The following is a 13,179-nucleotide window of genomic DNA, read 5'->3' on the forward strand; positions in this document are numbered from 1 at the left end:
GACAAAAGTTTGAAAAAATTTGTAAACCATATTTAGGACTGTACTCGAATTGATGGAGAATTGGAGATGCTGAATTTCTGATTGCTTAAGATGTATTTTTAATAAATAAAATAAAATAATTCATTTAAAAATTAAACAAAACTATGCAGAAAGATGAAAATAACTGAAAATCATTAAATAATCTATTTAATTAAGTTATTTTCCAAAAAAAATTGAATAATTAGATTTTTTGAAAATAAAACGTATAAAAAACTATGTAGAAAGATGATACCGATCTGAAATTTGTCGGTTTGGGCAGAGAAGCCAAGTCCGGTAGAGATTCAACTAACACAAATAATTTTGACAAGTATCATCAACTCCAATAGCATTACAATTATAATATCTTAAGAGATTTGAAAGTTCAATGCGGAGGAGAAGAACACAGAAAAGTTGAATCGAAATCAAACTCGAAGATGGACGTGGAGAAGGCGTCGCTGTGTAATTGCGTAGTGAATTTCCTGTTGGAGGAGAATTACTTGTTATCGGCTTTCGAGCTTCTTCACGAGCTTCTCGATGACGGTCGCGATGCTCACGCCATTCGCCTCAAAGAGTTCTTCGAGAATCCGTCTCAGTTTCCTCCCGATCAGATCTCTCGCTTCAATTCTCTCCGAGGTCTCTCTCTCCCTCTCTCCCTCCCTCCCTCGCTCTCTCTCTCTCCCTCTCCCTCCCTCCCTCCCTCCCTCTCTCTCTCGCTCACTCTCCCGCTCTCTCCCCCTCTCTCTCCCCCCCCTCTCTCTCATCTCAGCATTATGAAGTTATATACATCTGTATTTAATTTCAACGTTGTTATGAGTATTATTCTTGCTATCAACTGTTTGTTGCACGTATAGACGAAATGAAATAGTCGTTGCTTTGATTTTGGTATGAATTTGTTCAACTTTGATTTTGGTATATTTGCTCAACTTATCAAAGAATGATCGTTAAACTTGTTTGTACGACACTTGATAGAACTAGACTTGGAAGTCGAAACACTGGATCACAATCTTTCGAGAGTGTTTGCTTCATTATGCTTCAGAAGTAGATTAAGTTTTACGAATGACTTCAGATTTATGATGTGCTGATGATGTGTGATTCTCTAGTGATATTTCTACTACTTTTTTTTAGCGGATAAATGCAATGTAAAATTGTAGTGTCTGCAATATTTGTATTTGGTTTGGACTGTATACAATAGCATATATAACATGCTCTAGGATTGATCTTCACTTAGAGGTTGTTGATCTTATGATTCAGTTTACTTTAGCCTCTATTTGTCTGTAAGTTCTAAAGTATTCGCTTATTTTCCTAATTAACATCCTGCAATTTATGATTGAAGCATGGGACTTGGTCAATCTTTCTTGCCACTGCATACTAAAAGCCCTATGTTGAATCTTTTTGATTTTTGATATGCTCAATTCTTATGTAATTTCTTTTTAATTCGTCGCACCAGTTGCAGACCCCCAAACTTTGCTAGAGGAAAAAGAAACACTGGTAGAGAAGCTAGCGATCGCGGAGTATGAACTTCGTTTAGCCCAAGAAGATGCTACAAAATTAAAGGGTGAACTGCAAAAGAAAACCGACATCACACCAAGTGAACTAAGCGGTACATCTCAACTCTGCTTCACATGCTTTTCTTATTTTCTTTGAAGATGTGACACCTAGTCGATAGAGAATTTTCTTAGGCATAAGGTGCATTTAAGAGAATAGCACACCTTAACCAAGATAAAAATCTTTGAATTCCCCCGATTGGACTTGATATGAAGTTGCAATGAAGAATTGTTATGCACAAGCTCTTATAAAAATTTTATTGTGCTATGAAACTGGTAATTTCTTAGCATATTTTATGTCAGAAACTACCTTACTCTTGGTCAAAATCCGTGTTTGCCACTGGCAGTCTGGTGCCAGACCATTTATGTAGCTTTAAACTCATTTTTTGCTGCTTTATGTTGTCCGTTTCACTCCCAATGTGATATGTTTCCTTGATAGTAGAGGCTACATTGGCAAATAAGGTGTCAGAAGAGTCTGTCTTTCGGACCCTATCATCGTTTTCTACTCGTTTTCATATGTGATGTTGGTACTTTCTTATTTAAAGCTTTGTAGATATATCACAAAAATGTCATACGGATCATAAGATGTTTACTGTAATGCCAATTTAGTATTACGTGTTCTACATAGGAAGAAACAACACACCTGTTCCAATTTGAGTTTCCATCCATGTCTTATGCAGGGTCGCCTTCAGAGGCTTCTGCTAATTATGAGCCAAATCCTGAACTACGGAAGAGTGACTCTTCCTTTTCTGAGTTGGGTCCTCTAAAGGAGCATGAACGCAGAGATCTTAATTGTGCTGTTAAGGAGTATTTGTTGTTAGCAGGATATCGACTCACTGCAATGACATTTTACGAAGAGGTAATTTTTAAAATGTTAAACATTTGACTTATATCGTCTGTGTACACGAATAGGGCAACGGAACCACTACCATCATCTGTGGTTCCGTGTCTTGTCTGTGGTTCCGTGTCTAAATGCACTAAATGCAAAAAACACAACACTAAATGCATATCTGTGGTTCCGTGTCTTGTCTCATGTTATGTATATAATATATAAACAAATATTGTTAATGTAACATATACAAAATCATTTTTTTATTATAATTTCTGACGATATAATGTTAGTTTTACAATTTTCAAACACTGAAATATTATAATTTCAGTCTTAGAGTTTTAATATCTACTATTTCAATTATTATGAGGTTGTAATTTGTATAAATTAGACAATCTTCTATATATATACTTCTATACTATACTATCATAATGGAACATATGTATAATTGGTTGGTTATTGGTTTGGTTTGGTGGGTTCGTTAACCAGAGTAATGACCCTGGGACCATTAAGTATAGAAGAGAACTGTTATATCTTATCCTAAACTTAAAGAAAATTCTATATTTAAAAAATAAAACAATTACATAAAGGTCTCAGGCTCTTCTGTTAACAACCTATTACAATTAAATATTTTTATTATTTGTTCTGAAGATGCAATGAGTGGGTTTGAATCCCATCAACTACATACTATTAGTTACAAATTTATTCGTTGAAAATTAATTTATAACTATATAATAACTAATTTTTAATGTTTCATCACTATTGAAATTATAATCTATTATTTACACTAAAATATAACTTAAACTTCATTTATTATAAGTATTATTATTTCAAATAAATCATGTATAATAATTTAAGCATAAATAAGAAAGTTATAAAAAACTAAAGGAAACCAGTGCATCGCACGGGGTAATAACTAGCAACTAGTATATGTATTTGTTTTGTGTACTTTTGTGAGCCAAACACGACAGTGAATCATTCATGTGCACTGTCGTATTAGTTTACTTTAAAATTTCGTGAACCAAAAGTAACCCAAACACTTAAATTTCGTGCCTGTGCTGTCGCTGTGATGTCACGTCATTTACAAAATTGCCGGTCTAGTTATAAGAAATTGTATTAAGTTTGAATAGAGAAGCCTTCCTACTTTTTTGACCAAGTACACATGGATAGATAAGACTTTTAACTGGTAAGTAAACCTGGTCTGTATATACTTTAACTGGAAGTCAGTGCATGTTATATATGTATCTCACATGATACTAGTTGCTGCAACTATCTGGTGTTTAATTCTTTCGCAAACATAAATATATTTGGTTTGTCTTCCTGATTTTATGTATCTTTTTATAATAGCTTTTAGTGGGGGTTAATTAGTTTATTAAAATGCATGTACATGTTTGATGTAAAATTGCTAGCATTGTTGTACTCTTATATGTTTACTTCAGGTTACAGACCAGAACCTAGATGTATGGTCGAAGTCATCTGCATGCGTTCCAGATGCTTTGCGCCATTACTATTACCAGTACCTTTCGTCGACTGCAGAGGCTGCAGAGGTACTTCTTCAGACACTCATGGGGTAGGCTAGTTCTTGTTCTTTATGTGCTCTGAAGGAAATTTTTGCATGTTGTTTGTTAATAATAATCAAGCTATATAGAAAACAATTTTTAAACTACTACTAGTAACTGTTTATCTCTAGATTTCAGTCAGTTCTTCAGATGAAGTAATCATGGGGTCTATCACTCTTAAATTTACTTATTAATACAATTATTTATCTCCTATTTTACGTTACTTACAAGGTTGGCTTGGTGCTACAAACTCCTGGTAGAGTAGTCCATGACACCATTTCCTTATTAAGGTATCTGTCTAAAGAAAGTGGCAGGAGACAATCTTCAATGTTCTACTTTGCGTAATCCAGTAGAAAACGACATTTAGTGTGTAGAGACAAATTGATGTATTAAAATTCTAATTTCTTCCTCTATATTTTGTATACATGTTTATTTGTTTATTCTTTGGCATCAACCTTATCTTCTTATCAAGACAATTACGGTATGCCACAAGCAAGGACTCTAAGCATTGGTCTAGCTTAAGTTTACATTCGTGTCATTCTTTAACTTTTAAAATAAGTTTTGGGTTACTTTTTATCACTTTCGAGTACACATTGAGAGACCATTAATCGTACCCGCTTCCTAGGTGTTACTAATCCCATGGAAATGAACTAAAAAGTGCCTATAAATTTTGAGTGAATAACCTCGTAGTCCAGTGATTATTAATCACGTAGATGCACATTATGTATACTTTTATAAAAGGATGCATGTAATTATAATGTATTGGTTAGCGGTTGCTTGTCCTGAATTGCACATAAATGAGAAGCATTCCTACTGGTGCAGGAGAAAATTGCCATACTTAGAGAGCACGAATCCTTGCAGAAAGAAATTGATAGACTGAAATCTGAAAAGCAGGCTTCAATAAAATACAAAGATTTGGCCGATGGGCAAGTTATGGCATTAACCAAGTCACTGGAAACTCTGCAAAATAGTATTAAGGAAAAGGAAATTCTGGTAATACTCAATCACTTTATATCTATGAGCAAGCATTGTACTATGAATTCAGGCATGAAACTGTAGATTTGTTCATGTTTCAGGTGAAAGATTTAAAGCAGTCCTTAGATCACCAAAGAAAAGAGCTTAACGACTACAGAGCTGAAACTACTTCACTCAAAATGCACATTGAAAGAACTCAATCTGGACAGTTTTTGGTCCAAAGTAATGTGGAGCAAGTTGAATCACTGTCGTTAGAGAGCTACAAGGAACAGTTAGAAGCATTGCAAAAGGAAATAGAACAGCTAAAAGCTGCAACATCCGTTCCTAATTTTGTAATACCTGTTAGTCATAAAGATGAGAGGACGGAGGCCAATGACGATGTTGTCAAATTGCCTGAAAGAGATGCCACAAAATCTTCAGATCAGGTTCTAGGCGGATCCTTAGAACGTGAAGATAATCAATCTGTTTCACTTGATATGAGTCCTGGAATCTCTATTGCGCCTAAAAAGGTTTCGGAAGAGCCGGCAATCAGTTCTTTATATGAAAGTTCGCTCACTAAAGAAGTTAAAAATACCCCCAAATACAATGCTGGATCACCTCGTGATGAAAATGGGTTGCTCTTAAAAACAGATAGTCTGGGTGAAGCTAATATTGAGAAGATGGTTTGTCTCTTCCACTCACTCCAAAACTGTTCCCCTTCCCATGTGTGAATATTTATGTATTTAATGACAACACTATTTTCTTTGAAACCAGGGTCTTCTAACCATTCAAATATTGTCTGATGCATTACCTAAGATAGTTCCTTATGTTCTCATCAACCATCGTGAGGTGTGTTTACTGAGTTATCTTGATTTTTGCTCCATGTCATTTTTGATGATATAATTACTTATTCAAAAGTCTGTTTTCTTTTACCTGTAGGAGCTTCTTCCCCTTATAATGTGTGCAATTGAGCGCCATCCAGATAGCAGTACACGGGATTCCTTGACACATACACTGTTTAACTTAATTAAACGTCCTGATGAGAAACAGAGACGAATCATTATGGATGTTAAGTTTCTGATCATTACCTAGAATACATGGTTTTATTTTAATCTGTTAGTATATCATTATAAAATACTAGAGTTTTATGCTGTGTCCAGGGCTGTGTTACTCTTGCTAAGGACGTGGGAGAGATGAGAACAGAAACAGAATTGCTTCCCCAGTGTTGGGAACAAGTGAGATCATGTTGATTAATTATGACACTCTTTTATATGACCAAAGATTGTATGCAATATTGGTTGATTCCTGTTATGCAGATTAATCATAAGTACGAGGAACGCAGGCTGCTTGTTGCTCAATCATGCGGAGAGCTTGCAAGATTTGTGCGGCCAGAGATTCGTGATTCACTCATCTTGTCTATTGTGCAGCAGCTGATAGAGGATTCTGCTACTGTTGTACGTGAAGCTGCTGCTCGCAATCTCACCTTGTTGCTTCCACTCTTTCCAACCATGGATAAATATTACAAGGTCAGCTTCACTAATTATGCTTCGAGGCAATCATGGAGAAGATTATCTGACTAGACAGGATTGCCTACAAATGTAAGCTACATGGTCTAGGAAATGGATCATATTCCATGATCATAATATGTTTGCTGAAAGGAAGAAAAAGATGAAACTAGTATTTTAGAGATTTCTCCAGTTTTTCTTCTTTTGCTTGTCATAGGTGGAGGAGTTGATGTTTCAGTTAGTTTGTGATCCATCTGGAGTGGTTGTAGAAACAACGATCAGAGAATTAGTGCCTGCTCTATTGAGCTGGGCTAACAGATTGGATAACATGTTACGAGTATTAATGTCTAACATCTTGAGCTCCGCTCAGGTAAACATATATCTGAAAACACTTCATTTTTCATACCAAATCTTGCCCCAGTACAATGTCAATGATGCAATTTATTTTCAGCGGTGTCCACCTGTATCAGGGGTTGAAGGTTCTCTTGAATCATATCTCCGTGTTTTGGGTGAACGGGAGCGTTGGACTGTTGATGTTTTATTGCGATTGCTGGCAGAATTGCTTCCAAATTTGCACCAAAAATCAATTGAAACTTGCCCATTTCCTTCTGCTTCAGATGTTGCAGGAACACTGTTCTCTACTTCCTTGTTAGAATTGTATGCAGGGTAAGTCCCGTTGAGTCTTCCCAAGTGGATGCTAGCTTTCTTGTTTAAAATGTGCAATTGTGTCTCAGTTTCTTTTGAATTATGTGATGAGTAGGGGACACGTGGAATGGCCTACTTTTGAGTTGCTACATTGTGATTGCTTTCCGACTTTGATACAATTAGCCTCATTATTACCTCAGAAAGAGGATAAGTTACGAAGTCGAATTACAAAGGTACACTCCCTTGTGTAATGGTTGATGTTTCTTAACATTTATTCTTGTATAGTGACGCTCTTGGTTGATGCAGTTATTGCTGACCGTGTCTAAGCTCTTTGGGGATGATTATGTAACAAATATTATGCTACCAGTATTCCTGATAGCAGTTGGTGATAAAGCTGATTTGACGTTCATACCTAACAGAATTCAAACAAGAATCAAAGGTTTTGAGTGCTCAGATTTCTGAATTGGTAATATTCTTGTCATGCATGTCATGTTACTAAATATCTCAATTCTTGTGAACTGCAGGTTTAAGACCTAAAAGTTCGGTAGCTGAGAGACTGGCTACCATGTGTGTCCTACCTATACTTCTGGCTGGTGTATTAGGAAGTCCAAGTAAGCATGAAAATTTAACAGAGTATTTGAGGAATTTGTTAGTCCAAAATGCCGTTCAGGAAAACCAGTCGGTGAGGAGGAATGCAGAGATTGTTAATTCTGTCCGCTTCCTTTGGTGCGTACCCTATTGCCGAGATGAATATATGTATAGAGTTTGCACTTTGGTATTGAAACATATACATTCTAACTTTCCACTTTGATATACAGCTCTTTTGAAGAACATCATAACATGGTTTTTAATATCTTATGGGAAATGGTTGTAAGCTCCAACATATATATGAAAATTAGTGCTGCTAATCTTTGGAAAGCCATAGTAAGACTATCACTGAATCACAGTATTTATTTATCGTTTCATATACCTGGATACCTCTTTACTCATGTTTGTTTTGTGTCGGCAGGTTCCATATATTGATGTAAAGGTTGCATCAACTCATGTTTTGCCTGCTCTTGTAACTCTTGGTTCTGACCAAAACTTAAATGTCAAATATGCAAGCATTGAAGCATTTGGGGCTGTAGCACAGCATTTCAAAAATGACACGGTACTCCCTGCTCATGACAACTTTAAATTAATTTTATTTCGGTTATAGAAGCTTCTTTACAATGGTCATGGCTTTCTTTTCTTTGTAGATAATTGAAAAAATACGTGTTCAAATGGATGCTTTCCTTGAAGATGGATCACATGAAACTGCAATCGCCGTTGTGCGTGCATTGGTGGTTGCTGTCCCGAATTCAACAGACAGATTTAGAGATTATATCCTTAAAATATCTCGTGTACATTATCAGTGCTTGACGTAGCTCTGCTAACTCTTATTATTGGTGCCAAACAATTTTTTACCCCAATTATGTTAACTGTTTCTTAACTAAATATACATCTGTTGTCCAAGATTTGCGTACTTTCAGCTGCACCAATTCCTTCAAGTGATGTGGTACGTCGGCGTGACAGAGCCAATGCATTTTGTGAATGTATTCGTGCTGTAGATGCTACAGGTATGTTTATCAAGCCTGGACATGTGTTTTAAGTTATAATTGTTTAGTATTCCGAATGAGAATACAGCACCTCTGTATAAATTCCATTCTTCGAAAAGCCAAAACAGATGAATAAAGCTACCTTTCTGAATTCTGATAATACAATAGTACTGTATCAAGGCACACATGAAAAAAATGCAGACTCCATGGCCCTTTGCGTGTTACCATCGTATAAACTTATTGTGCTAGAAAAAGATGATTAATTTTTGAAGTCATCCTCAAACAATCTGATACATGTTTCTCATCTGCTGATATTTCATATGGTGTTTGTGTCATCTCTGGTGCAGAGCTTCCTGCCACAAGTGTTAGGGATTATTTGCTACCAACCATACAAAATCTGTTAAAGGACTCGGATGCTCTTGATCCAGCACACAAAGAGGCGCTTGAAATTATTGTAAGGGAAAGATCTGGGGGATCATTAGACACATTTAGCAAGGTGATGGGTGCACATCTTGGGATCACCAGCTTATTCGGTGAAGGGGGCTTATTGGGGAAAAAGGAAAGTGGGGATTTATCGGCAATGGCAGACCAGCTAACTGAGGCTTCAAAGCCAATTCCAGCAGCTCCAGATCCAGCACAAACAGCGGACGACACAAGATTTAGAAGAATAATGAGGGGTGGTTTTACAGACATTTTAAGGGGGAAAACAGAGCAATAAGGATGTTTTCCCCTGTGGTGGTTACTGGTTAGAGAGGAATGCTTAGGCTTTTTTCTTATTGCTATAGCTTTTCCTTGCTAGATTATTTCAGATCCAAACAATTTTCAGAAATAAATGTCAATGTTGTTTAGTTTATAGATATAAAAACAGAGTAAAGTTATATGGAGACCATTTTTTTTGGAGACCGTGGAGACCACTTATGTTCTGCAAGTGAAATATTGCATAAAAACATTGCAAAACACATAATTTTGCAAATCAAATACATTATTTTGTGAAGTAAGCTTTATAAATATCAACAATTCATTAAAATTATTGAAGAACATCTATGTTCAGCAAATTGAACAAATGTTCTGCAAACTAAACATATTCTGCAGGATAAAATATTTTATAATATTCTACATGCAAAACATACATGATATTCAAGATTTTATATGATATAATGATCTTTGTACATGATTTGCAAAATTATGAGTTTTGCAATGTTTTTATGCATATTTTACTTGCAGAACATAAACGGTCTCCACCGTCTCTAAAAAAAGTGGTCTCCATAGTTATTAACTCTATAAAAACATATAAATTAAAAAAAAAGAGATTTAGATATATAAGACGGACAAGAATACAATCAGTGTATATTTAGTTTGTTTTTTTTTTAAAATAGTGTATATTTAGTTATTTACTGTCAAGCGTCAACGGTCGAATATTTTGTGCGAGAAAGGTTTCGTGGCTGGTAATATTGTTTTATTGGCTGATGGGATATATTAATATATTAATTGAATTTTAGTTGATATATTGTGAAAAATATTGAAAAATAGTGGGTGAGATTAGTTTTTATATTATAAAAACTAATTATATTTTAAAAAATTGAAATGTAAATAAATAACACTCCGATAAAGGAAATTAAGGTATAAAGAAATATTTGGAATGAAAATTTTTTTTTATTAAAAAATATATCATTATATAATTTCAACTTTCATTATTCAGTAAAAAATAGTACTTTAAGCATGTGTTATTTTTCCAGGAAAAAGAATAAACAAGTTTTTGAAACTCCTTATTTTAAAATACAAAGTTATCGAAACTTCTTTCCGTTTTGGGTTCGTAATACACAAACTTATCCTATAAATTTTATTTATCATACGTCGGGGACGACCCGTAAATATGACCCTTCGGAAGCAGCAAGAGGTATGTATATATTCATATAATAGCAATAACAAATAGATTAATTTATGACTCCCTAATATTGCATAATCAATTTTGTCCTTTTTGGCTGCATAGCCGCACCCTCTTGTACATGCCTACGTATGGTCGATGACTCGATTAAGGTAAATCGAACCTCATTGTATTTTGCATGGTAAATCACCAAATATGTACAACTTCAGCTGATTAAAATTAATTCTTTTGTGATTGTTAATAACAGTATCGAAGACGAAGTTAATGATACGATCCAATGGGTTCTAATATTCTATCTCTATATATCTATTAAATAGTTAATATATATGTATCCTAATAAAATGTTATTCGATTTTTTCTTTCGAACACATAAATTTTTGAGTGTAGCACGGTCGCTTTTTCGGCAGAGAGCCTTGTTCTTTCGGCCAGATTCTGTACAAAGAAAAAAGTTTTCTATATCACACAAGAATGGAAGTTAGGTGTCAAATAAATTTGTTTTAGAAAAAGGGTAAAATATTGTGATCCAGATGAATGAGTTATCTAAATACATGAATTTTAATAGATCAACTAAAATTGGATAAATTAGATAAATTAAAACTTCCAAATAAATCGACGGCTTGGTTTCTGATTTTAATAGATCAACGGTCATATTTATTCTAAGACTAAAATAATTCATTTAATTTACACAAATTAAAAAGATAAATGTTTCATTAACATTTGTATTAAAGAATGCTACATTATATAATCACATATTTTAAGGATGCCAATTGTATGTGCAAATTTGTATTTAAAAAGTTCATATACAGAAGAATGCTATTGAGAATTTCTCAATTAAATATATGAGTTAATTTCGTGTGTTCTAATTAATAAGCGTGAATTGTCGGCCTTGTTGCCGTCAAGGCCGGGCATGGTATAAAGTAAATGAGTCACGTTAACATTACAATCTACTGATCTCCAGCAATTACACACAAACTGTACGTGGAGTGCTGCTGCTCACACCCTATTAAACAGTTTTAAATCATATGAAATAATATTAACATTGTTTTAAAACTCAACAATTTATTGAAAAATATTCAAAAATATCTGATTAAATTTTAGAAAAATATTTTACCAAGTAATTACTAAAATTTCCTATATATTAAGAAAAAACCTCTAATAAAATTCTTAATTCTGATTCTCGATTTTATATCCGTGATTAAGATCTAAACAACTTGTTTCTCAAAAAAAAAAAAAGATTTAAACAACTTAAGTACACGTTATATATATTATCCTGCCTTTGATTCCAAGCTAGCTGGAAGTTCATGGTGATAATTTAATTAATTAGTTGTAGCTTGTAGATGCTGCTAATTCACTCATGATCATATGTTTATGCACTAATTTGGATAAGTCTCGTTTGGTACGTTTTTTATAACTATATTAAGTTATCATACATTTCTACCAGAAATTCAGATTATTATGTTCTGATTACAGTCAGCAGCGAATTCAAATTCTTATTATCGTCTACTACCAAATGACTCATAAGTCAAATTTGTGATAATACATGCATGTTTTACAACCATTTATATTATCCTACATTAATAGTATAATAATATGCGCGTCATTACGTACATGGGCGCCTTCATTTTGATCAATATTACATTCGACAGCTAACTAAAATTTCTGAGGAACAATACAATTTTTCTACTAATATCTCAAGATAAGATTCCCACCTCATTAAACCTTGTGTGTTTTTTAAAGCAAACCTCGTGTTTTTTTTTAAAAACATAAGCCAGTTAGAAAACCTCTCATATAGTATATCGTATTAAACTATACATCTGGATCGTATTATGGAATTAAAAGTATCAAAAGATTGATGTGTCATGTCTCTCGTGTATTCAGTTGAGTTTCTAAGTATTCTTTTATACGTTAATGAAATTATATATTCAGTTTGGATATTAAATTATTAATTATATATTAGAATTTTGAGATATTAATTATAAAATTCTAAATTATCTTACAAAATCTAGTAGTATTCGACTAGAATTTAAAATTATACTTAAAATATAGGTGATATTAAATAGAGATTTATTTGAAACTTCGGTGATATAGATCTGATATACTCCTTCCGTCCCCTTTCACATGTGCATTTTGCTTTTCGATAAGTTAAATTGACTAATTTTTGACTAAACATTACAAATTATCTATTCATTATTTTTAAAATCCGAAAGTTGTATATTGAAATAGACAAAACATACTTTCTAATGAATAATTTTTATTATTTTTTTTAATTATATAATACATGTAAATTACAATCAAAATATAGTGAATTTGACTGGTCAAAAGACAAAATGGACATAAGAGACGGAGGGAGTATTACCAAAGTTATTCATATAGAAAGACTTGAACAAAATCAAAGTATCCTAATTAGCGAGAAAAAAAAAATCATCATCAAAGTATCCAAGAAAGAATGCGTTCATGTATTGACTTAAACTGACGTGAGAAGTGACCTAAATTTAATAGCCATAACCTCCTCCAGTACAGATTACTGAGTAGAACCTCCTCCAGATAAATTATAAATAAAACATAGAGACGCAAAATTCTAAATTTTCCAGTTATAAATAAAAGCCTCCTCCACTTAATTTAGTAATATAGGGGCCGTTTGGGATAGTTTAAAAAAATTGACT

The 13,179-nt window shown here is 33.7% G+C and overlaps 1 protein-coding gene across 1 annotated transcript; it reads left to right on the forward strand.

The window, feature by feature from the left end:
* The first annotated feature begins 272 nt into the window (after positions 1-272).
* LOC108195127 (uncharacterized) lies at positions 273-9,498 on the forward strand. The gene is made up of 20 exons (XM_064080825.1): positions 273-651; positions 1,466-1,618; positions 2,243-2,421; positions 3,831-3,938; positions 4,773-4,943; positions 5,027-5,587; positions 5,679-5,753; positions 5,844-5,972; positions 6,065-6,139; positions 6,221-6,430; positions 6,627-6,779; positions 6,861-7,075; positions 7,170-7,287; positions 7,361-7,493; positions 7,579-7,780; positions 7,873-7,978; positions 8,064-8,204; positions 8,293-8,416; positions 8,536-8,652; positions 8,979-9,498. Exons 1-20 carry the CDS (start codon positions 453-455, stop codon positions 9,347-9,349), a joined length of 3,540 nt encoding a protein of 1,179 aa, XP_063936895.1. The 5' UTR covers positions 273-452; the 3' UTR covers positions 9,350-9,498.
* The last annotated feature ends 3,681 nt before the right edge of the window (positions 9,499-13,179 follow it).

Source organism: Daucus carota, chromosome 7 (genome assembly GCF_001625215.2).
Source record: "Daucus carota subsp. sativus chromosome 7, DH1 v3.0, whole genome shotgun sequence".
NCBI classification, from domain to species: Eukaryota; Viridiplantae; Streptophyta; class Magnoliopsida; order Apiales; family Apiaceae; genus Daucus; species Daucus carota.